The sequence below is a fragment of the Astatotilapia calliptera genome, chromosome 14 (genome assembly GCF_964374335.1).
Source record: "Astatotilapia calliptera chromosome 14, fAstCal68.1, whole genome shotgun sequence".
Taxonomy (NCBI): Eukaryota; Metazoa; Chordata; class Actinopteri; order Cichliformes; family Cichlidae; genus Astatotilapia; species Astatotilapia calliptera.
Window position 1 is genome coordinate 37,238,708 of NC_137435.1, and position 24,973 is coordinate 37,263,680.

Below are 24,973 nucleotides of genomic sequence, written 5' to 3' on the forward strand. Positions count from 1 at the left end.
TCAGTTTAAAAAACATCTGGGTATTCAGAGTATTTCTATTCACTCTCCAATAATACGTAGCCATCTTTTTCAACCATTCTTAATGGACAATGGCTTCAAAATTTGGTACGACAGGGGCATTCACAGTATTGAGGATATGTATATTAATGATACGTTTGCTAGCTTTGAACATCTATCTAGGAAATTTGGTCTGACTAATAACCATTTTTTTGCAATACTTGCAAATCAGAGATTTTATACGTAAAAAGGTTGCTAATTTTCCTACTTTCCCCCCTCCTTCCTGTTTGGATTCTATACTAAGGGTCAATGAGATGAAAAAAGGCAGAATATCATTTATTTACTCACATATTATGGATAGTTGTAACCTGTCTATTTCATACATTCAAGAACAGTGGGAGAATGATTTGGGTGCCCAGCTGTCTGACGAAGAATGGGATATGGCTCTTACCAGGATCCATTCGTCTTCTATATGTCCAAGACACTCCCTGATACAATTCAAAGTGTTGCACAGGTTTCATTTTTCAAAAGCTTAACTAGCAAAAATATTTCCAAACATAGACCCATCTTGTGATAGATGCACAGACTCCAGCTACTTCCCTTCATATGTTTTGGTCCTGTCTGAAAATTGCTCCTTTCTGGTCATCATTTTTTGAAGTCATCTCTAAAGCCTACGCCTATAACATCTCGCCTTCCCCTTGGTGGCAATTTTTTGGTTTTTTCTCTGGTATAGCGACTTCTGTTCCCTCTGCCCATTTACAGAGAAGGTCATTGCCTTTTTGTCATTATTAGCGAAACGCCTGATTTTATTTAAATGGAAGTCTACTACTGCTCCATCACACCACCACTAGATAAGGGATGTTATGCAAAATGTCAAACTGGAAAAACGGATCCATCAGCAAATTCCACACAAAATGGAATCCTCTGTTAACATACGTCAACAATCTACGTGGTCTGGAACTGGAACCTTGAATGTTTTTGTTTGCCCTAGAACAGTCCTGTAAAAACAATTGAGAGGTGCACCGCCCTTTGTGTGTGTGTGTGTGTGAGTGTGTGTGTTTTTGTTTGTTTGTTTCCCTTTTCCTGTCTTGGTATTATCTGTCTTTATGATCTGTGGGGATTGTTGTTTTGTGGTTATCTGTAAAATAATAAGAATGCCATGTATGATAATTGGAAAACTACAAATAAAGTGTTAAAAAAAAAAGCAACACTTGCACCTGAAATTCTTTTTTATGTGCGCTCAAATTTTTTGTATGTGCGCTCAGAATAGTGGCACAAAAATAACGCCATATAGAACCACCCCTGATAATGAACATAGATAATTAAAAACAAAATCATACAGACAAACTAAATCACTTCACATGTAACTCAGTGTTTTCTGCAGAAAAAAATAAAAACTTTAGCCTACCTTGTGTACGTTTCTGCACTGGTAACAGAAATATCAACCTTTCCACTGACGAAATGGGTTTATTAAAATGTACTGAAACACACAAAACATTCATAAATACACAGCAAGCCTAAAAAAAACTGGACAGTCTTCTATAAAAGTGCATAACGCCACAGCTGCTGAAACTCACTGTCACAGAGATTGTTGTTATATAGCGTAGGCCGTAAGAATTAAAATCAATATATGTCAGAAACCGTAGCAGCACAAACGATAATTTTACCTGCACAAATCAGCACAAACGAAAGACTAAAAACGTAGACCATTTTGGTCTGTTTTGGAGCAGTCTGGGGGGATGGTGACCTTTGAATAACCTATAAAATAAAGTTTAAACAATCGTCTCAGGTTAAAATAGGATTGTCTACCCTGGACAAACCCAGTCTGGTCCCCTGAAATAATATGAGGAAGAATTTTCTCAAGTCGGAGTGCAATGGCTTTTGAGAACACTTTGCCATCACAGTTTGTTAAGCTGATTGGTCTACAGGATGAGCAATCTCGGGGGTCCTTATTCTTCTTTAATAAGAGTGTAATAGATGCCTGCCGAAACGTAGGCGGAAGAATGTTATTCTCTATTGCTTCTGTGTAAACCAAGAGAAGAAGAGGGGCAAGTTTGTCCATAAATTTCTTATAAAAATCTGTTGGCAACCCGTCCGGACCAGGGGCTTTTCCACTCTGAAGGGACATTATTGCATTTTTAATTTCTTCCAGTGTCAGACTTTGTTCCAATTGTTCTTTCGAGTCAGAGTCAATTATAGGAATATTCAGATTGGGGAAAAAAGCGTCAAACTTATTTTGAGATGGTGCTGAATCTGAGGAATATAATTTAGCATAAAACTCTCTAAAATAGTTGTTAATAGCTTGATGATCCTCAGTTGATGAGCCATTTGATAAGATAAGTTGTGAAATAACATCACCCCCCCTCAAGGGCTGGCTCCTGACAGCCCAAACCCGAGAACCAAAAAGAAGAAAAAACGATAACAACCCACCCAGGGCGGGAGGCGGGGGACCAGGACGGAGGGAACGAAACCAAACAAAACACAAGGAGCACCAAGAGTCCAAAACAAAATACATAATTGTTATGAAATGTATAAATTTCTCATCTAAAATGGACAGTGTGCTCATCTTCCAAGACATGGAGCGCTCAATATGTCTCATGGGTTGAATGGTTAGGACCACAGGAGTGTGGTCAGAGAGGCCTATATGACCAATATTTACCTGCTGAACTAACTGACTGATACACTTGGACATAAAAATATAATCTATACAAGATGCTGACAAGTGAGGGTTAGAGTGGAAAGTGTACTCTTTACATAGTGGATTATAGTGTCGCCAGACGTCCACAAGGTCAAGCTCATTTACAATTTGCCAAAGGGCTTTGGAATTTTTTGTCAAAGTAAATTGTGGGGGAAGTTTATCCATTTTTGGGCATAAAACACAGTTAAAGTCACCCACTAATATTATATTAGCACAGTCCATGTCCACTAATTGACTAAATAATATTGTGTAAAACTCGTCATCCTGTGCATTCGGCGCATATATTACCTTGGAGAGCAGTTACCCCATGCAACATCCCTTTAACCAAAATATATCTTCTTCATTGTCCTTGTGAGTGGCTGTAACAGTGAAGGGAAGATTTTTGTGTATAAGAGTAATAACCCCCCTTTTATTTGTGGAGTAGGATGTAAAAAAAATTTGACCAACCCATTCTCTACAGTATTTTTTATGTTCATCATCTGGGGTTTCTTGCAAAAAAGGAATGTGAATCAAATCTTTCTTCAGAGAATTTAGAATAGACTCTTTTTTTCACCACATTGTTGGACCCTTTAACATTCCAAGTACTTATCTTAACTGACATATAAGAAGAGTAATATATATTTTGTGCTGTTTACATATTTAACCAAATCTACATTTGACCAGTCTGAGCCTATTAACCAAAAATAATTGAGCATAAAACAAGAACACTGGTTCCCAGCAAAACCTGAACACAAAGCCTGGAAACTAGTGGTGGGCGGATCGGGATCAGTATCGGATCGATACTAGTCTGGTTAGATCGATTCTTTACTTTGAGTTCTGCTTGTTTGCTATGCTGTGCTTTCGGCAAAGACGAAACAGCCAGGTCGCTGGACTCGACGCTCCTGTGTCAGCAGGATTTTAATTGTAATTTTTGTATTATAGTTTATCAACAGTATTTGTTTTAATTTGTTTACTGGTTTGCGTGCACTTAATATTAACAACAAAAAAAAGATCGCCACCACGGCAGACCCGATGGCATTTTCATGCTTCGCCGCATCATTTATTCTTACAATAATCACACGGTTGCTGTAACAGTACATTCAATGGCTGCAGCTCTCCCGCTGGCAGCCGTACACATCACCACCACCAAACCTGCAGCGGCATCGCAGAACACGCCCTGCCACATACCCCCATCGCCCGCTTCACCCCACCCCGCGAGCAGGCGAGGGAATCGGCCCGGACCATCGGTGCCCCATGCCCCGGCTCAGCGACGGGGAAGTGTCCACTCTGGCGGTCGCCCGCGCCTCCAGCGGAAGCCCGGAAGGTGGCCTGATGGCCACCCATATGCCAAGCAGCGGCGGCGCAGCAGGAGTGGAAGTGAGCCAGGGCTCAGAGGCAGCTGGGCAGATGGCCAGCACGCAGGACCGTGCAGCCTGCGTGCCGAAGCGGACAGCACGCCGTCCTCAGGCAGGACCCCAGCACACCTTGCGCACCTCGACCTCCATCTCCAGCTTGGCAGGTCCCGCTGGCGCGCCAGCCTCCGGCTCACCCCGAGCTGTCCACCCTTACAGTGATCACCCGGTTGCTGTAACAGTAGCCTACATTCAACAGCTGCAGCCCTCCTGCTGCCAGCTGTACACATCAACACCAAAAACAACAACACTACAAGCAGCGCACAGGTTTTAAGCCGGTGAGGCATGATTGTAGATGCAGTGAAGGTGAGTCCATCTCACCTGCAGCAGCATCGCAAACCACGAGCCACCACAATAATAAAACATTTTTTATTTAATTATAAATAAATTATTTCTCCTAATTATGTCCTGGGTTTTAACTAATTAATAATACCAAAGGAAACATCACAAAAAACACTTAAGGTCATGAAAATTAATTGTGATTTAGCAATTCAATGAGGCATCCACCTTATTTATTGAACAGTATCGTATTGGTATTGGTATCGGCGATACTGGCCCGAATTTACTTGGTATCGGATCGATACCAAAATATGCAGTATCGCACACCACTAGTTAAATCGGATGTTATTGCTGAGGGAAACGGATACGACTCATTTACTCATGACTCAAGAATACTCCTCTGCGCTCTCACGGCTGCTCCATTATTTCTATATTCCACTTCCTATAAGATCAGATTATAATAGTGAAGCTGCAATTCATGCATGACAGTTTAGCAGGAAGTGGTTTACAGCAGCAACATCCTTTTGCATTTTTGAGGCCTTTCCCCCTTCTTTGGTTCTAAGTACATCATGAGTAGCAGGACTTTTATTGAGACCAGATATATAATAATAACACTAATAATAATAATTATGCTGCTGATAACATGTATTATTGTTGTCCTTTGTATATCTATGTAAAGGTGTTGTTGGGGTGAAAATCTTTTTTCCAGGGAGAGACGATAAAACACTTTCTTTTCTAGACTCTACATTTTTTAAATGTATTATTTATTTATTTTAATGTGAGTGCCAACTGCTGGCTGCTGTGGAGGTCCTGGAGGTCCTTACACTGGGACCAGGCTGCATTTTTAGGTTAAAGTCTGCCATGTTTAGGTTGAGGAGGCTTCCTGTTGGCGCGCGTGTGTGTGACTGAAGTTTGTAATAAGGAATAACTGAGTGCTCAAATAGAGTGTTATTGCTTTTCCCCACCCCAATGAGTTTAGCCTAATTCATGTTTTTCAATCACTTCCTCCTGTGTGTGTATGCTGATATGTATATATATTTATAAAGCCTATAGTCCGACCATTTAGCAACTTGTTGTTGGTATTATGTTTTCACCATTTACAAGTTACTTAGTCATATATCCCGTTCCATTGGTTTGGAGTTCTGGGGGCATCAGTCAATGCAGAGTATATTGGAACCCGCAATCTCAGCTCTTCTGATGGTACACTGAAGTCTAGCGCCAGTCAAGAAACAGCCATCGCCCAGTTGGAATTTGTGAAATAAATATATCTGCACCATAAAAAAAACCTTAGAATGAAGCAAATAATTTGTGTTCTTCTTTGTATGATATCAACAACTGTGCAACTGGTTTTAAATGCACCTTAGAACACACATGTATCAACACTACATATGAGCAGGCGGAGGGAGGTTTGGAGTCTTCACACACCCCCGTTCTCTGCTGCCTATTGGAGCGGGGGGGCTAGGAGGAGGAGTTGGCCGTCCGATTGAGGTCTGGGGTCTCCCTGCTGCTGCCGAGCCAGGGCCGTCTGTTTCTCTCCACCCCAGGGAAAAGGGTAACACTACCTGGGTCTGGGTGCAGTTTCCCCCTCCAGGGGCAAGGGTACCTGGACCTGGCGCTTAGAGTACGCTTGGGGAGTGTGATTGTGTGTACAGTGTCTCTTTATGTCTGTCTCCACGTTGGGTGAGTGTTGAGTAAGTGCATATGAGAGCATGAGGGTGGGAATGGATGTCTGTATCTGTGTGTGCCTGTTTGTCTGTGTCTATATGTCAGGTTGGGTATCAGACGCTACCTCTCTGGGGACATCTCAGGCCCTCTAATGTATGGAGGCCTATCTCCCCCCACCACTTCCCCTGCCAGTGGCAGACGACCTCAGACATCGGTGCGTTGGTGGTTCTTTGTGTCCGGGGATGGACGTCCAGGTACGCACCGGCTCACTCCTGGCAGCTGCTTGTTGGGGCCTGGAGCCTGGGGCTCACTCAGGCCACTTCGGGGGTGGGGTGCCCTTGGCCTCTCGGCCTGGGGCTCGGTCACTCTGGCACAGCTGGCTGCTGGCGGAGCTCACGGGATCAGCAGCTGCCTTCAGCTCAGTTAGCTGATCAGCAGCCGCCTTCAGCTGAGTGTCCAGTGTTTCCTGCTCAGCAGCCGCCTGTAGCCCAGTCACCAACTCCACCACCATCACTTTCATCTCAAGTTCAGTCACCCATAGCTCAGTCTTCACCCCCGCTATCCATAGCTCAGTCGATACCACAACCAGATTTTCTGCAAGCTTTGTTACAGTCCATAACCCAGTCAGTAGCTCAGTTAGTGGAGGAATCATTAGCGTTGTCATCTGCTCAGTCAGCCACTCATCTTCACCCTCAGCCAGGGGTCCCAATTGCCTCTGGTCCTGCATCTGCTCCAGCTGGAGGGCCCGAGGGGCCCGTCCAGCCTCAAGTGTCGTCAGCTGGAGGGCCCGAGGGGCCCGTCCAGCCTCAAGTGTCGTCAGCTGGAGGGTCCGAGGGGCCCGTTCAGCCTCCTGTCTCCGCTGGAGGGTCCGAGGAGCCCGTCCAGCAACACGCCTCGTTAACTGAGGGTCCTGGAGGACCCAGCCAAAACATCCTCACATTTGCTGATGGTCCAGGGAAGTCTGTTCAGCCGTCACCTGCTGAATCATCCCCCGCGACTTCTACATCATCGCCTGCAGCATCACCGCCTGCAGCATCACCGCCTGCAGCATTCGCATCACTGCCTGCAGCATCACCGCCTGCAGCATCACCGCCTGCAGCCGTCCCGCTGCCGTCAGGTTCCGCAGCCGTGTCTTCATCCACGCCTGGTCCAGCCTCAGCTCCGTCTTCATCTGGTCCAGCCTCAGCTCCGCCTTCGTCTTCGTCTGGTCCTGCCGTTGCCACACCGGACCTCCGGACCTGCTCTGTGGCCGCCACTGCCTTCCAAGTGGTCGGGCTCCCAATTGGTTTTGCCCGCGCCGCCGTTGCCGTGTGCACGGTCGGCCCCCTGAACTTTTCGTGGGCTCTTGTTGAGCTCTGGTTTCCTTTTGTTTTTGATGTGCTTTTCTGCGTTTTTGGACTCTGGTTCTTCTTGTTTTTTGTTTGGTCTCTGTCCCTCCGTCCTGGGGCCCGTTCTTCGTACGTCGCTTACTACATCCAAGATCAAATGACACATCCAAGACCAAATCATCGCGCTAACCGTGAGCTCGCTAATCCGGTTCTCCGAACACACCTGCTGTTGACGATTAGTACAGCTGGATGAAGTAATGTGAGATCACTGGGTGTCGTAAAAGGGGCTACGCATCGATAGTAGAAACATTGATCGGCAACCCTCTGATTGGTCGGCGAAAATGTCGAAGGAGCGCGCTCGGTATTTTTCGGCAGCAGAGCAAGAACTCTTGAGTGAGGGATTTCAGGAGTTTCAGAGTTTAATTAAAACGCAAGGGAACACTGCAAAGGCTGCAAAAGCAAGGAGAGAGGGCTGGCAGAAAGTTGCTGACAAATTAAACTCGTAAGTAATTTAATAATAACAATAATAATGGAGTGGATTTATATAGCGCTTTTCAAGGCACCCAAAGCGCTTTACAATGCCACTATTCAGTCACTCTCACATTCACACACTGGGGGAGGCAGCTACAGTTGTAGCCACAGCTGCCCTGGGGCAGACTGACAGAAGCCAGGCTGCCATATCGCGCCATCGGCCCCTCTGGCCAACACCAGTAGGCGGTAGGGTAGATTTATTATATTACACTATATTAACCAATATTATATTACATTATATTATATTATGTTATATTATATCCCCTTACACATTAGAGCCACAACAGGACCCACTAGAACATGGGAACAAGTAAAAGTGAAATATAAGAATATTCTACAGAATGGTAATATTTATCACTTATATTGCTTGTCGTCTCTTGGAAAGAGACCCTGGAATACTCTGTTTGTTTGTTCATAACAGCAACCAAGAAAAGGGCAGAGCAAAAAAAAGACAGGTGGTGGTCCTGCACCCCCTCGTCAACAAGTTGGTTAAGTAAATAATACCCTCACGGGAAAATCGATATCTCTCTATGAGCACACTGTCGCGCTGAGCTAAAGGATCCTGTCTGTCCCGCAATATACGCTGAATTCTGAGGACTCTCCTTATCAATCTTGCACCTTCCGCAATGGGTGGCTCGCGTATACGGACAGGACATGGCTGCGACAGGCTTCCCAAATCCACCTTCGCTTTTATAGCCGTGGTCTCTCATCTTGATTACACGAAGTAATTTACAATTACTACTCTGAAATATGAATTACATCTGTAATAATCACATACATGTAATAGAATGTTAATAGTACATTTCCCTTTTTTAGGAAATGACCTGTATGTATCTGTGTGACATCAATAAATGGATCAGGTGCTGCATTATCTTCAGTTATATTGATGTTATTTATTTATGGTGAAACAGGTGTGGAATATCGCTGTTGCTTTCGTATAAATGAAGCGGACATACCTGCGTGGCCGCGATCTAATCCTGTTTACATAAAGTGAACCTGCTCCCGAGCAGGTTTACGCTTATGGCTCTGTTGCTATGACAGCAAGTCCCGGATGAGCTTCGGGGAACCGAACGATCCAAGATCACGCGAAATCGTCAACAATCTAATCCAGCTAACCTACTTAGCGAGATACGAAGAACGGGCCCCTGGGCCCCCTCCGCCCACCCTGGCCTGGTGCTTTGTGCTTTTTCGTTTGGGGCTGTCGGGAGCCAGCCCTTGGAGGGGGGGTTCTGTCACGGTTCTGGGTCCGTTGGACCCAGTATTTTGAGTTTATTATGTTTTGGTTTATTTTTGCATTATGGATTGTTTTCTGATGTTCTGGTGCTTTGTTTATTATTATCATTATAGATCTGTTTCTGTTATTCTTGGTGAGGGATCAGTTCTTAGGTTTTGGGTTCTCATGTGTGTTGCAGTTTCTGTTCAGTGTCTAGTCTGTCTCTCAGTGTCATGTCTGCATCTGGTTTAGTACTTCTTGTTTCCTGTCTTATTGTGAAAGTCTTTGTCTTATGTTGGTGTGTGCAGCTTAGCTCCCCCGTCTCTTTAGCCCTGATCTCCCCCAGCTGTGTCTCCCTTCTGTTGCCCATTCCCTCATTACTACCCTGTGTATTTAAGCCCTGTGTTTTCCCATGCTCGGTGTCACGTCGTATCATCAGATTATGCCTGTGTGTTTCTGTTCTCCATAGTCCATGTTCACTTCATGTTTTGCTTTCGTACCAGCAATAAAGCTGAGGTCTTTGAGTTTCAAGTTAGTGTCTGAGTCCTGCGTTTGGATCCTCCTCTCCGCCTGCCCGCACACAGAGCCCTGACACCTGTGGTGGTAAAGAAAGCATCATTGCACAAAAGTGTGTGCTAGTCCAAATCATTTTTCCCACAGTGATAATACAGAGCCATTATTTTCTTTCCATATTAAGTTAAAGCTTTGGAGATGGCCTGCCATTAAACTTTAAGTTGCTGCAGGAGTTACAGTGTAGTGAAATTATTTTTTATTGAAAAATTGTCTGTCTGCTGTCTGTATGAATGTGTGTGTTGTAGAGTCTTGTTTGAGGTCAGATAGTCTACAGTTAGCCAGATGTCAATGCTGAGGGAAACGGATACGATTCATCATATTTAAATACCGCCAGGAAGAGAGGGGCGGGGTGGTGGGGGACTCTGGCAGGATAAGCAAATAAGCAGCTTGCAAAAAACCTTTAAATACCGCCTATTATAGGAAAAACGAAACCTAAAGGTGGGCTAACTCGCGAAATTCAGAGCACTCTACAGCTCAACAATCTTCCGTCTTTCCGTTCAGGGATATGGCTTTTTATCAGCAGTCACCTTTTTACAACCCGGTAAGAGAATAAAATATGTTCATCTTAAGACTTTTCGCTCTTTCACGGACGGCAAGAATACTCCTCTCTCACGGCTGCTCCGTTAGTCCGTTACGCAAGGCCCGGTGAACGCAGCGAACACAAACAGGCAGTGCGAGTTTTAGACCTCGCTGGTCGGCTTGGTTATACGCATGAGAGTAAAAGTTTTGGGTTTTTTGCGCATCATAAAAGTTTTGTTTTGTAAAACTTTCCGATCTTTCCAAAATGTTCACTTGCGAGCAGCGTGAATGAGGAAGTGTACACTGCTGCTTCCTGAATCTAAACACTGAAGTGAACTTTGGCCTCGAGGTTTTCAGGGAAGAAAAGACACATGCAGATGCTTGAGTCCGTGAGGCGTCTCGAGTTTTGGCTCCAGTGCAGCGGTTAGGTGGGAAACAGATGCGCAGAATATGAACAAAAAGAAAGTTCGAAAACAACCCGAACAACTTGCGTTATTCCGATACGGATATAGCGTGTAAAATATCGAGCCAGAACAGAATTCATATTTGGACATGTTTAGTGGCCCAGAAGTAAATACATTTGCTTAAACATCTGCGACGCACAAACAAACCAAGTGCAATAAACAGGGCGGTTAAGACGAACTGCAGGCTTTAAAACTGGTGTCACACAACTTAAACTAAAGATAGTGTGTAAAAGTCTATCAATAATAGAAGATCAATAATTAAAGTCACAGCTATTCTCTGATGTTCTTGTGTAAAATGGTATTCATTATTTCTATATTCCACTTCCTATAAGATCAGATTATAATAGTGAAGCTGCAATTCATGCATGACAGTTTAGCAGGAAGTGGTTTACAGCAGCAACATCCTTTTGCATTTTTGAGGCCTTTCCCCCTTCTTTGGTTCTAAGTACATCATGAGTAGCAGGACTTTTATTGGGACCAGATATATAATAATAACACTAATAATAATAATTATGCTGCTGATAACATGTATTATTGTTGTCCTTTGTATATCTATGTAAAGGTGTCGTTGGGGTGAAAATCTTTTTTCCAGGGAGAGACGATAAAACACTTTCTTTTCTAGACTCTACATTTTTTAAATGTATTATTTATTTATTTTAATGTGAGTGCCAACTGCTGGCTGCTGTGGAGGTCCTGGAGGTCCTTACACTGGGACCAGGCTGCATTTTTAGGTTAAAGTCTGCCATGTTTAGGTTGAGGAGGCTTCCTGTTGGCGCGCGTGTGTGTGACTGAAGTTTGTAATAAGGAATAACTGAGTGCTCAAATAGAGTGTTATTGCTTTTCCCCACCCCAATGAGTTTAGCCTAATTCATGTTTTTCAATCACTTCCTCCTGTGTGTGTATGCTGATATGTATATATATTTATAAAGCCTATAGTCCGACCATTTAGCAACTTGTTGTTGGTATTATGTTTTCACCATTTACAAGTTACTTAGTCATATATCCCGTTCCATTGGTTTGGAGTTCTGGGGGCATCAGTCAATGCAGAGTATATTGGAACCCGCAATCTCAGCTCTTCTGATGGTACACTGAAGTCTAGCGCCAGTCGAGAAACAGCCATCGCCCAGTTGGAATTTGTGAAATAAATATATCTGCACCATAAAAAAACCTTAGAATGAAGCAAATAATTTGTGTTCTTCTTTGTATGATATCAACAACTGTGCAACTTTGTGTACCAAAATATTCTCAAAACTGAACAAATTAAAGTTCACAAATATGTGTTTTTCCAACTTAGATGTGAGTTTTCATGTCAATTTTGCCAGCCTTTTCTTCTTCTATTAAACTGCTGCCAACATAAAAACAGACATTCATGAAGAAAGAGACACACATATTAAAAAGTGATACAAAGAGCACCTTCAGGAAACAAAGTAGCTACAAAATATGTAGATATATATCCATTAGAAAGAAAAGAAAGAATGATCAGTAACAAAATGACTGTTTCTTTGGTTTATGTGGCATTCTAACTTCATGTATTTAATTTTTGTAGCATATTAGATTTTGCAGTCAAAATATAAAGCCAGTAATTAGATGTTTATCCATGTTCTTTCTAGATAATCCCATTCACTGGGTCAATCCAAGGTGGTCTGCAGGAGGGGAAGTCTATCACTGTCAGTGGACGTGTCGTACCTGGGGCTGACAGGTCTGTCTGCTTGTTCCTTTATTTATCAGCAGAAGTGTTTTATTTGTTAACCAATAATTTTCTTCAAAGCTTTCGTCAACAACTTTTTTTTTTTTTTGCACAAAACAAGACGAAACTAAATAAAAACGAATGCAGGGGGACATTAACACTTTCATCTATAAATAAAAATGAGATGAAAATGTTCTGGACTGACAAGATCCAATCAGAAGTAATTAAGTCACCAAAACCACGTGAGAGTGTTCAGTCCACTCAATGGGCAGATGTGTCTGGGGCAGGAGCAACAAAAGTAAATACAGTAAGAAGTTACTGTGTGAGAAAAGATATGTTTGTTTCATTGAAAGTTGATAGCCCATACAGACCGCTGCACATCTGTGTTAAGGGACAGCCACTTAAGAGGTCACTATTAATCATGTGTCTCATCACATGAGCCAAGGTGTTTTTTTGTTTTTTTTAAAAAAAGGCATGGATCTGATATGCAGGGTCCAGAACCCCAAAACAGGAAGTCTGGGTCGGCTCTCTGTTTAAAAAAAAAAAAAAAAAAAAAAAGACTCTTCTAATGTCTGAATTTTGTGTGGGTGAACATGACCCAGCTTCGACCTTGGCAGACCGTGGCAGGCGAGGTCCCTGGCTCAGCTGCAGGGGAGGGGTGGTGCAGTGAGCTCAAGGGGCAGTGCAGGGAGGTTGGCAAACAGGTGCACAGAATCAACTAATGAGGTTTCTCCCTGATATATAGCGAAGTGTGAGTCAACAGAAGGGGGACTAGCTGGAAAGCTGGTGGAGTGGGTGCCAAATAAATGTTACATATGTGCTGTTGCACTAAATGCTCCTCAAACGTAAACAACATACCAGTGTGTCAGGTCAAACTTTACACACACCTTGACCTTGTGTGGGACTGCAGGAATGTGGAAGATAAAAACATGTGTCACCAACCTATCATTATACATGATTCTGAATAAGAGAAAGTGTTGTTATCCCCCTGTGGTTAGCCTGACCACTGTGCTGTTGTCCACAGACCTCACAATGCAGGGGCTTGGGTGACCCCCCGTTGAAAGGCCAGTCAACATCTGACAAGGCACAGGAGAAAGTGCTGTGCTCACATGAAAATAAAATTAGGTTCTTTAGCATTACCTTAACCTGCCATGTTTGGATGAACAGAAAAGCAGAAAAGGTTTACTAGGTCATATTAATGTATTATGTTTTTTTTCCTGCATCTTAAGATCTTATTCTCTTTCTCTCCAGTAAAATAAAAAGTACAGACTGTTCATTTCTTTGTAAGTTACAAAGAAATGAATGTCTGTAGATCATTGCCCCACTGTAAGGAATATTTTTGTTAATTTTTAGTTCTTTACTCAGCACAGTCATTTAAAAACTCCAAAAACTTAAAAATTACAACTTATACTCATTAGTTGTCTGTGAATATAATCACATGATACACCCATATATTCCTTCTTATTCACTTTCTTACTCACAGGTTCCATGTGAATCTACAGTGTGGTTCCATGGCTGGTGCGAACATTGCTATCCACATTAACCCACGCTATGAAAGTCAGCATTATGTGGTGACCAACACTTTCCAGAATGGGAGCTGGGGCACTGAAGAGAGGAAGTACAATTCCCCATTTCCTGCTGGGTCCTCTTTCACTCTTGTCATTGCTGTCACCCGGGACTTCTACCAGGTCAGCTCCTAAACATTTTAATATGATCTACTCAGTTGACATTTCATTTTACTGTATTTGTGTGTTTATTTAAGTGTAGAGCAGATCATTCATATCATAAAAATCTATTTATTGTATTGAAAGTTTTATTTAAAAAACTAGAATTTCTTAAAATACTCTTCTTTGTGATTCTTTCTCTAAAATCTATTGTTGTGCAAAAATAGTTTTTACTGTTTGGACAATAAGACACAAATTTAATTCCATATGTACTATTACCAGCTCAGCATCAATGGCTGCTACTTTATGGAGTACAGACATCGCCTGCCATTTCACCAGGTTGACACCATCTCAGTGGGTGGAAAAGTGGAAATTTCTTCCATTGCTTTTCAGAACCCTGTGGTGAGGAAGTTTACACAATTTATTGGCTGTTTATTTGAAATGCATAAGTAATATAGCAGCATAGTTGGTTGTGTATTTGTGCTCATGTTTGAATAATCTTAAACCTGATAAATAATCAAGAATATGATAGAACAGTGATAACAAAGTGGTTTCTTTTTGTATTTTATTTCCTGCACAGTCAGCTTTTCCTGCTCAGCCTGCGTTTGCTCCACAATTATGCTTTCAACCCCAGCCCGGATTCCCAGCACAGCCCGGATTCCCAGCACAGCCTGGATTTCCTCCTGTAACACCAGTGAGTATCGTGGTCAGGTTCTAGTTTGTAACAGCAGTATTTTACTTACATAGTGTACATTAGAGGTGGGGGTGCTGCTTGTTGACTTTAGCTAAGGATATAGTTGAGCAGTGTTGGGCGGTGTAAGTAATACTTTTTAATCCCACTGACATGGCTTCTGTAGAGAAAGCAGTTTGGGGACAAGGAGGGGGACTAACCCATCACTGGGGGAGAGGTTACTGAGGTAGTCAAACAACTAATTCTACTTTGATGGCCTCAGAATCTCATCTCTGCTTTTTGCAGATGATGTGGTTCTGTTGGCTTCAAAGGTGGTGCCCTCCAGGTCGCACTGGAATGGTTCTCAGCAGAATGTGAAGCAGCAGAAGTTAGAATTAGCATCTCCAAATCTGAGGCCATGGAAAAGGGTGGAACACTCACTCAGAGCCAGGGACAAGTTTCTGCCCCAATTGGAGGAGTTTAAGCATATTAGCGTCTTACTTACGAGTGAGGGAAGAGAGGAGCAAAAGACTGACATACAGATTGGGGTGGTGTCTGCAGTGATGTGTTGTGGAAGTTTTCCATTTAAATAAAGCCTGCAGACGAGCGGTGAGCGGTAGCTAACGTTCTTTAATCCAAACACACAAAGAACAGAAAACCAAGCTTGTGGAGAGCCTACATGACCGCGGGACAGACGGTCAGCAGAGTCTCCCTGAGCCCAGCATGGCTCTCAGTTAAATACCTTCTTCAGGAACAAAAGGCAGGTTCACACTCCCTTGCTACCTCCCAGAGTCCTTGAAAAGACAAAAGACTCTTCCTGTGCTCTGCTTCCCCCAACTTCCTTACTACACCCCCACCATTTGTCTTACTGTATGAGTGTCAGACATGTTAAAATCCAGTGGCACCAAGGCATTATACAATAAAATAATGTGATTAATACATAAGTAAAAGAAATTCCTATACAGATGTGAATGCTGTACCAGGCCTTCATGGTGAGGCAAGCACAAATACACTTGTCGAATAACATACCTGCACCTCATCATCATGAGATGGTAAATGGACTGGTTCTTATACAGCGCTTTTCTACTCATCTGAGCACTCAAAGCGCTTTACACAACTTGTGCATTCACCCATTCACATCTTTCGTTAGTGCTTTATAGCTAACATTCACACACATTCATACTCCGATGGAGTATGCAATTTGGGGTTAGTATCTTGCCCAAGGATATTTGGCATGGAGACTAGGGGAAGCCAGGAATCAAACCACCAACCTTCCATTCCAATTAGTAGATGAACTGCTCTACCACCTGAGCTACAGCCATTCAAGAGGGGCTCAGAGTAGAGCTGCAAGTCTTCTACTTCAAAAGGCACCAAATGAGGTGGGCATCTGAATTTGATGCCTCCTGGACAGCTCCTGGGTGAGGTGTCCCACGGAAGGAGGCCTAAGGACTCAGGACATGCTGGAGAGATTATATTGCTCAGCTGGCCTGAGTGTTCCCCCAGATAAGATGGAGGAGGAGGATAGACAGAGGGAGGTCTGGGCCTCTTTGGAAATGGATGTATGGATGCTGTGTGTAATCCATTATTGTAAATTTAAATGTCATTAAGAAATTATCAGACAAAATAATTTTTTCAGTGAATACTGTTAAATGTAATAGAATCAGTATTGAGGCTGACAGTGGGTGATTTTCCCAACAAGGATAGTAAAATCACCCACTGTCTATAGTAAATGAGAGAAAAAGTCTTAGAAATCAGATAGAAAATCAAGTAAGAACCAGGTGGTGTCTAGATAGCAACAAATAAAACAGGTTTTCGCGTTTTCCAGTTCGGGTGTACAAAGCTAAGAGTTAGGATTTCAAATGAATTAAAAATCTGTATTGTCTATGGTTGGTTAATAAGCTGCAGTGGAAGATTGCTGCTACTCTTCCTCCTCTGCCTTTGCTTCAAATGTGCTGACAATTAGTATGACTCTGTGTTGATTTATTCAATTTAACATATTCAAACTGCTGCAACCTGGTTTCTGAAAGGCAAAATAAATAAATATGTTGATCAATTATTAAATCATTTAATAAAAAATCATTAATTAAATGACAGGGACTTACAAGAGAGAGACCTAATGCTTAATCACCCTGTTTTACTCTTTAGTGTTGCTAAAGATGCTATATTGTTCTTTTTTTGTGAATTTTCTTTGTAGTAGTATTAAAATGGATGCACGAGACTTTTGTGAAAGGTAACGTTCTGGCTTCTAAAAATGTGCTCATTTATTTGTGGCTAAAACATTGTCCCTAACCCTACCTTTAACCCTAAAGATGTCACTAGTGAACTGATGGATGTTAAGAAGGTAAATCTTACCTACCTGTAGTCAGAGTTGCAGTTTTTCTGTTGAAATAATATATATTTCTTGTGTGCAGGTGGTTCCATACAGGTCTGCCATCAGTGGTGGACTAAGACCTGGCAGGACCATCACCATCCAGGGAACTGTATACCCAAGTGCCACAAGGTCAGACTTCATGATCAGATGTTGCTTTATTTACTTTGAAACTAGCATATATCAATTTAACAGCAAACATCATAACTATGTAGTGAAGTGAAACAATTAAGAATTAAACTATACAGTGAGGGAGATAATTATTTGATCCCTTCCAAAGAAATGAATTATGGTGGCTTCATTTTAATGGAGAAGAGCACAATATCAACAAAAAATATGGGAAAAAAACATATTACATAAATGTTAGAAGTTCATTTGCATGTCATTGAGTAAATCAGTTTTATCCCCAGGCAAGACATGACTTAGTACTTGGTCGAGAAACCCTTGTTGGCAGGCATAGTGGTAAGATATTTCTTATAGTTGGTTACCAGGTTTGCGCACACACAAAGCACAGATTTTGACCCACTCCTATGTACAAAACCTTTCACTATCCTTTAGGTTTTTGGGTGCCACTTGCCTTCATTATTGTGCACAAATTTTATAGGGGTGGCTGTGGCTCAGGTGGTAGAGCAGATCAGCTACTGATTGGAAGGACATTTGGCATACAGACTGGAGGACAGTCTGTATGCCAAATGTCCTTGGGCAAGATACTAACCCCAAATTGCCCTCTGATGTGTCTAAACTCAAGTGCAACTAATAAGCATTCACACACAGATGAGTGTGTGAATGCTTATTAGTTGCACTTGAGTTTAGAGGTGCTTGCTTGAGTGGGTGTGATTGGATGAATGAGACATGTTGTATAGAGCGCTTTGAGTACTCTGGGAGAGTAGAAAAGCGCTATATAAGAATCAGTCCATTTACCATTTTCTATAGGATGGAGGTCTGGTGACTGGCTAGACCACTAACATGACGAAACATCCTTTGTTGCCTTGGTGTATGTTTTGGTCATTGTGTTGGCCATGCCAGAAGACCCATTCACAACCCATTTGGCTGAAGGAAGGAGGTTCTCATTCAAGATCTTGCAGTATGTGGCCTGTCCATTGGCTCGATGCTTGACTGTGGATGCTGTTCTTTGGGTCAGCATTGCTCTTCCTCCAAGCATTGTGGGTCGAGTTGATGCCAGAGAGCTCAAATTTGGTTTCATCTGACCACAGCACTTTCTTCCAAGCCTTCTTTGAATTAATAAAATGTTCACAGGCAAGTTAAAGACGGTCCAATACATATGCCAGGAAGTGGTGCTCCAGCGATGCGCTGGGAAGTTTTCACGACCCTCTGCAACGCCTTCCAGTCCGAGGTAGAGCAGTTCCCGTACCAGACTGTTATACGGTTGGTCAGGATGCTCTCGATGGTGCAGCGATAGAAGTTCACCAGGATGTCTGAGGTCAGGTGGTTCTTCCTCAGAGTCCTCAAGAAGAAGAGGCGCTGGTGAGCCTTCTTGACCAGCTTGGAGCAGTTGGTCGTCCAGGTGAGATCCTCGGAGATGTGGACTCCCAGGAACTTGAAGCTGCTCACACGCTCCACAGCCGTCCCCTTAATGTGGATGGGTGGATGTGGGTCAGCCTGTAGTCCACGATGAGCTCCTTGGTCTTCTCGGTGTTAAGCAGCAGGTTGTTTCTGTCGCACCACTCAGCCAGACGATCCACCTCCTCTCTGTAGGCGGCCTCATTGTTGTCACTGATGAGGCCAATCGCCGTGGTGTCATCTGCAAACTTAATGATGGTGTTGGAACCATCAGCAGGTCTGCAGTCGTGGGTGAAGAGGGAGTAGAGGAAAGGGCTCATCACACAGCCTTGTGGTACACCGGTGTTCATCGTGATTGTAGATGAGCAGCGGTTATCCAGCCGGACATGTTGGGGGCGGTTGGTCAGGAAGTCCAGTAACCATTTGCAGATGAGGGAACTGATACCCAGGTCTGTCAGTTTCCTGATGAGTTGTGAGGGGTGGATTGTATTGAACGCTGAACTGAAGTCTATAAACAGCATTCTGGCGTAGGTGTTGTTGTTGTCCAGGTGTGAGAGGACAGTGTGCAGTGCGATGGAGACTGCATCCTCTGCGCTCCTGTTCTGATATAGTAGTAGTGTGTAGTGTGTTACCAAAAGTGTATTTCGTGGCTGCGCTCCCAGCTACCTTCAGATCATTACCAAGGTCCTCTTGTGTAGCAATGGGCTGATCCACCACTCTTCTCAATGAGACAAAATTTTGCATTGATGGTCATTTTATATTTCTTCCATTTTTTAATAAGTGCACCAACAGTTGTCACCTTCTCACCAAGTTTATTCTTCATGGTCTTGTAGACTATTCTAGCCTTGCGCATGTTACAGTTTTGTTCCTGATGTCCTTTGACAGCTCTTTGGTCTTGCCCACAGTAGAAGAGAGGCTGGGATAGAACACATTGATTCTGTGGACAGGTGTATACACATAATGAGTGGACATCAGGAGTATCTGTAATAGACTGATTGTAATCTGTGTGCCACACAGGGACACAGCCAATGTACAGAAGCCAGAATTGTGGTTGTAGGTGATCAAATACACATTGAAATGTTTCATCTAAAACAGTTTGAAATGTAAATTATCTGCCAAAGCTACAGTAACATAACATTGCTCTTGAATTGAATCTTGTTACCAGGAAAAAACAAACTTAAAAAAACATAAGAATTTTTTTTTTGCCAGCCAATTGGTAACCAAACTGTCCTGTCTGTATAATTAGAGACTTAAATTACAAAAGAAATGATTGATTAATTAGTCACTGGTATTGCGTTATTTTGTGTTTCGTCACAGGTTCACTGTGAATCTTAGCCACCAGTCTGGCATCGCTCTGCATTACAACCCACGTTTCAATGAGAATGTCGTGGTGCGAAATACCAAGCAGTGGGATCAGTGGGGCTCCGAGGAGCGTGGTGGTGCCATGCCTTTCCACCGGGGTCAGCCTTTCACGGTACGACTGAACATACACACTGTACAAGTTTCAGTAGAAGTCACATTGCTTTGTGGTACACTGCTTTTCAGTCATGACTTCACATAAAATAAAGGAGAATTATAGGTGATCTGACCTCGGAGTACCATATAACTTATGTTTCTATTGTGTCTCATGTTAAGTGTGCTATCTTTAGCACGTTTCACTGTAAACAAACTGATTTCACTAACAAAATGATCTTTTATTTCTTTTTAGTTGACTATAAGTTGTGAAGCTCACTCCTTCCGAATTGTGGCCAATGGGATGCAGACCCATACTTACAAGTATCGTTTCAACCCCCTGCATGCCGTTACCTCCCTGGAGATTGACGGTGACATCAGCCTGACCTCTGTGATTGTGTAGAGATGCAGGACCCTGTTGCTGTTGGCAGCATTTTGCAGCATTTCCCTAACTATAGCCACAGTAATTAGCCATTAATTGGAAGTTTGTGCTAACTGCTTAGTTTGATTATATAATGTACAAAGTATAATCAACATCTCTGCATTCATTTTATAATCGCCTGATTCTATAATATTGTATGCTCTATATTTCTGAAACATGGTCACTCTTGAAAGAAACAACCATTATTGGTTATCAGGGACGCCTAATTTACACACATACATTCTGTCCAATGAAGGCAAAAAAAGAGTAAACATTTTAAGCAAATGTAACACTGTCTAGTTGGAAGTTGGATTTGTCACCAGTATTGTAAACTTGACCCATGTTCAATCATTTTCTTAGTTGAGTTCAGAAGCTTTTACAGTCATTGGTCTGGTGACACAGAAAGCTAGACAAACACATCCATAGGTAATTTCGAATCACAAATTAACCCACAATGGATGAATAACCGCTGCACCACTAAACTCAGGTGGTGCCTGAGTAGTTGATTTTCTTCCCATACTGTAATTTTTATATTTTATTTCTTATCATTCTGCACTTAGATCATTACTAGCCAATCTCTATAATATTCTTTACTGCATTTCACATGAAAATGTAGGGTGGTCTTTTCTGTCTAAAAGAACTGCTGCTTATGTTAATGTTTATCTCTATGATGTTTGTTGACAAGCTGCCATTTTTCAATACTGTGCTCGACAGTTTCCCTGAGCCATATCCAACTTATTTCAGTTACTTTTCCAACACTGCAAGGTCTATACTGAGCCTCTGTTAGTTTCTTTATTCCAGCTATAGAGTACATATAAGACCGACATAACCGCAGTAAGCAACAGGTTGGTGGTGTCTTATTATGAAGCTTTGTTGTTGTCATCTTGATATTTTAATGAATAAGGACAAAGAAATCTGTCAACATACCAGGTCATGGTATTTATGCAAGCCACCAGGCTGCTTTTTAAAGCCACTTTGTGGGCTAACCCACTGCTTTGAGGGCTGTCAAAACATTAGATATTGTATTGATCCACATGATGCCACGTCATTAAGACTCTGATGTTGTTGGGAGTGCAGACTTTTGGTGGGAGTTTGAATATAGCCTGATAATGTGAGTTTCCACCGACAGTTATTAGATCGCTTTTACTTATATTTTCAACTTTAATATTTCTTTTATTACAAGCTGATGTGTGATGTAAGTGCTGCATAAAAATAAATAAATGATTGCAATGAGCACAACAGTTTGGGCTTTGGAGTTAATTTATGTAAGAATAAATATAATCTTGTCTCTTTGTCAACAATCTGACTTTACAGGTACTGGAACTGGAACCACATAGTAACCTTCCATCATGGCCACCAGAGAGTGCTATAAGGCTTTAGTAAATTGAAATCAGTGTCATGAGACACTGATACAGAGATATGTCATTATATGGCCTGCAGTTTGAAGATAATGTATATATTCAAGATTCAAGACCATTATTAATCCTATGCAAGCACAACAGAAATTCAGTCATGCCAGCATTACATGGTGCACAACATTAAAACACAAAAATAACAAGTGACACATAGTCACAGATAATCTCAAACTGGTATCCTAAACATAGTGCTGTACTCAGATGATTTAATCTTTGTGACATGATCCATTATCCTGCAGGAAGCAGCCATCAGAAAGAGATCAACATGATCAGCAACAATACACAGGCGGGCTGTGACATTTAAATTATGTTGAGCTGGTGCCCAGAAAATATTCCCACATCATCACACCACAAGCAGCGGCCTGAACAACTGATACAAGGGACAATGGATCCATGCTTTTAATGTTGTTTATTCTGACCCTGCCATCCAGCTGTAGCAGTAGAAATCAAGACTCATCAGACATTGCTGTCAAAGTGTGTGAACTGTTGCCTCAGTTGTCTGTTTTCAACGGACATCTGAAGTATATTTTGTCCAGTTTTGTGGACATATGCAGTCATTTTTAACATCAGCTTTGGATAATTAAGCTCTTGGAACTGCACCAAAAAAAAAATTCATAATAATAATGATGCAGGCTGTGTTCAATTTTCAGTCATCCAGGTCATTGTAATCTAAGGAGCTTGAATACATTTCACCTCAGACTTCAATATTGAGGCTTTAATGCTCCTCAGTGTACATGGCACAGTCCAGAAGCTGCAAACTAGTAAAAAAGACAGCACAGACCAAGACTATCGTGCTGATTAAGAAAACAGTAAAAGAAAATGCTGACAGTAGTGTCCAGATCAATATAGTGTTTCTTTTGATCAGTACAACAGTTTACACCTCGGTAATGTAATTTCAGGGCCATGTTTCTATGACTGATTACAGTAGCATTGCTATCTACTCGTTTTCAAAGTTGAGGAGCTGTGTCTCCAGTTCCAGACTGGCCTACAAATCTATGAATAATCTACATTCATTCAATATACCATTGCCATTAAACCAGGCTGAAAAGTTACTAAATATTTGACACACTAAGCAGGAGAGAAGCAAGGCAAACCCATTTCCAACTTTTTTTTTTAATTTCAGACCAAAACCACTATGATGATTATCAAACAATAAATAATAATAAACAATAAATAGACAGTGGTCCACCCAGATATTCAACACCTCCAGCTTTTAATCTGTTTCACACATGGAATTGTTTTCAGCTCTTAAAATAAGAATTCGAGTTGTCGTTTTTTTAAATTTCTTTCATTCATTTTGAGCCCAACTGAATTCACTAAGCTGCAGCTCCAGACCCCAAGCTAACAAAGTGTAATCCCAAAACATTTTGTCACACATCCAAGTGACTTCTTCAGTCTGCCCAACCTTATAAACAGTACATTTGCACAATGCCTGAAACTAGTACCACAGACAAACAATGGGCTGTAAGATCAGTTTCTTGATCATTAAGAAACTGATTGTTTATTATAAATTTTATGTACAAATACATTGATATTTATTGATAAGAACACCTAGCATAAAAAGCTTTTCTCCAAACCTGAGCTTTGAGATGCTTTTTGAAATTCTGAGCTTTCTGATCTCAGCGTTAAGATGCCTGTTCCCTGAGTGCAGCTGCCTCAATAAAGTATTTCTGCTTCTTGTCTCCTAATGTTGACCACCTGCCTTTACTATCCTTCACTGTATCTAAGGAAAAAAATAGGACAAACATTTGCCTTCCTTTTATAACTATATTGATACAGAGGTATTTAGAGGTAATCCACTTGAATGAAACATTTCAAGTGGAGAATGAATGAAATCAGTTTTTCAGGTGGCACAAAGTCAGTGTTTTTTTCTTTTAAATTCCATTATATGGAACATGGCGTAATTTGGATTAATAGTAATACTGTGTTTTTTGCATATTATTGCTGTACATGCTTTATATATTTTAAGGGACGCTGATCTACAGTGTTACATTATAATTTATAAGGATATTATGTGTTTGTATCATCTCTACCCTGTTCCTTCCTGTTTGTTTCTAGAGGTTGTGGGCAGATTGGGAATTTTACACATATTCCATTGAATTGTCTTCAGTTAATTTATTTCTGGAGATATGTTGAAAAAGAGATTAAACAAATGTTGGGAATTGATACTATGTTAAATGTGTTACTGGATGTATGTAGCATACACCCGGGTAATATAACCAATGAGAAATTGATATATGTATTAAGAATGATTGCACCTCTGTTTTACCCCTTTGATTTGTTTTCTGAGTTGAAGCACTTATGGTATGGCATGATTTTCTCACTCAAAGGAATATTTAATATACTACTACTCTACTTCATTTTATTAGAAACATACAATTTATCACAGTTTGTTAATTTACAGCACTGCTTCACTTGCTTCAAGTAAGCTTGAAGGAAAATGAAGTGGTGCTGTAAGGAAGAGGACTCCCTTACTAGGATTGTTTATATTATAAGGTGTATAGCACCATTGCACTTTATTAAAAGCACCTTATCTAGCACTTTATTCAGCATTGCACCTTGACTATAGATATGCACATGAAGAACATTTGCACAGATGTTTAATTATTTATTGAATATTTATTGTGTATTTTAAAATCAGTAAGTAGCCTTTTGGTTCCAGGTCCTGCACAGCTGCTCCTCATTAAGAAATGTGGTGGTTGTCTGTGAAAAGGAAAGGTTGTTACTGAGAGCAAATAAGGTTAACGACTGAAGAGAGCTGTGGCAAATGTGTCTGGAAAACATAGAAATAAAGGTGGTGCAAAGACTATGTGATGTGATTACCACCTTTCTTTCTTGTGTCCTCTCCAGGCTGTTTGGGCAAACGCTTCCCCAGGGATCCAGACACCAGTTAAAGGTTCCAGGAGAGGCCGTGGGTTAAGGGAGTGTGGGGAATCTTTGTGCTTTGAGTTTTTGGTGTTTTTTTGTTGTTTTTTGTTTTTTGTGTCCCGTTTGGATCTTTACCATCAGAATTGTTGTCTTAAGGCCAAGAAAGATGCCAAGCGGATTTATTTTACCAAGTGGATCATCATGGCCTTGCCATATTGGTCCATTTGATTGACCTTTATTATAATTATG

General features: G+C 41.7%; 1 protein-coding gene across 1 annotated transcript; it reads left to right on the top strand.

Annotated features, from left to right (window-relative positions):
- Positions 1-10,055: 10,055 nt before the first annotated feature.
- Positions 10,056-21,682, top strand: lgals9l3 (lectin, galactoside-binding, soluble, 9 (galectin 9)-like 3). Its single transcript, XM_026193111.2, has 8 exons — positions 10,056-10,216; positions 12,269-12,357; positions 13,829-14,033; positions 14,292-14,411; positions 14,590-14,703; positions 17,091-17,179; positions 19,886-20,042; positions 20,277-21,682. Exons 1-8 carry the CDS (start codon positions 10,181-10,183, stop codon positions 20,421-20,423), a joined length of 957 nt encoding a protein of 318 aa, XP_026048896.2. The 5' UTR covers positions 10,056-10,180; the 3' UTR covers positions 20,424-21,682.
- Positions 21,683-24,973: the final 3,291 nt, after the last annotated feature.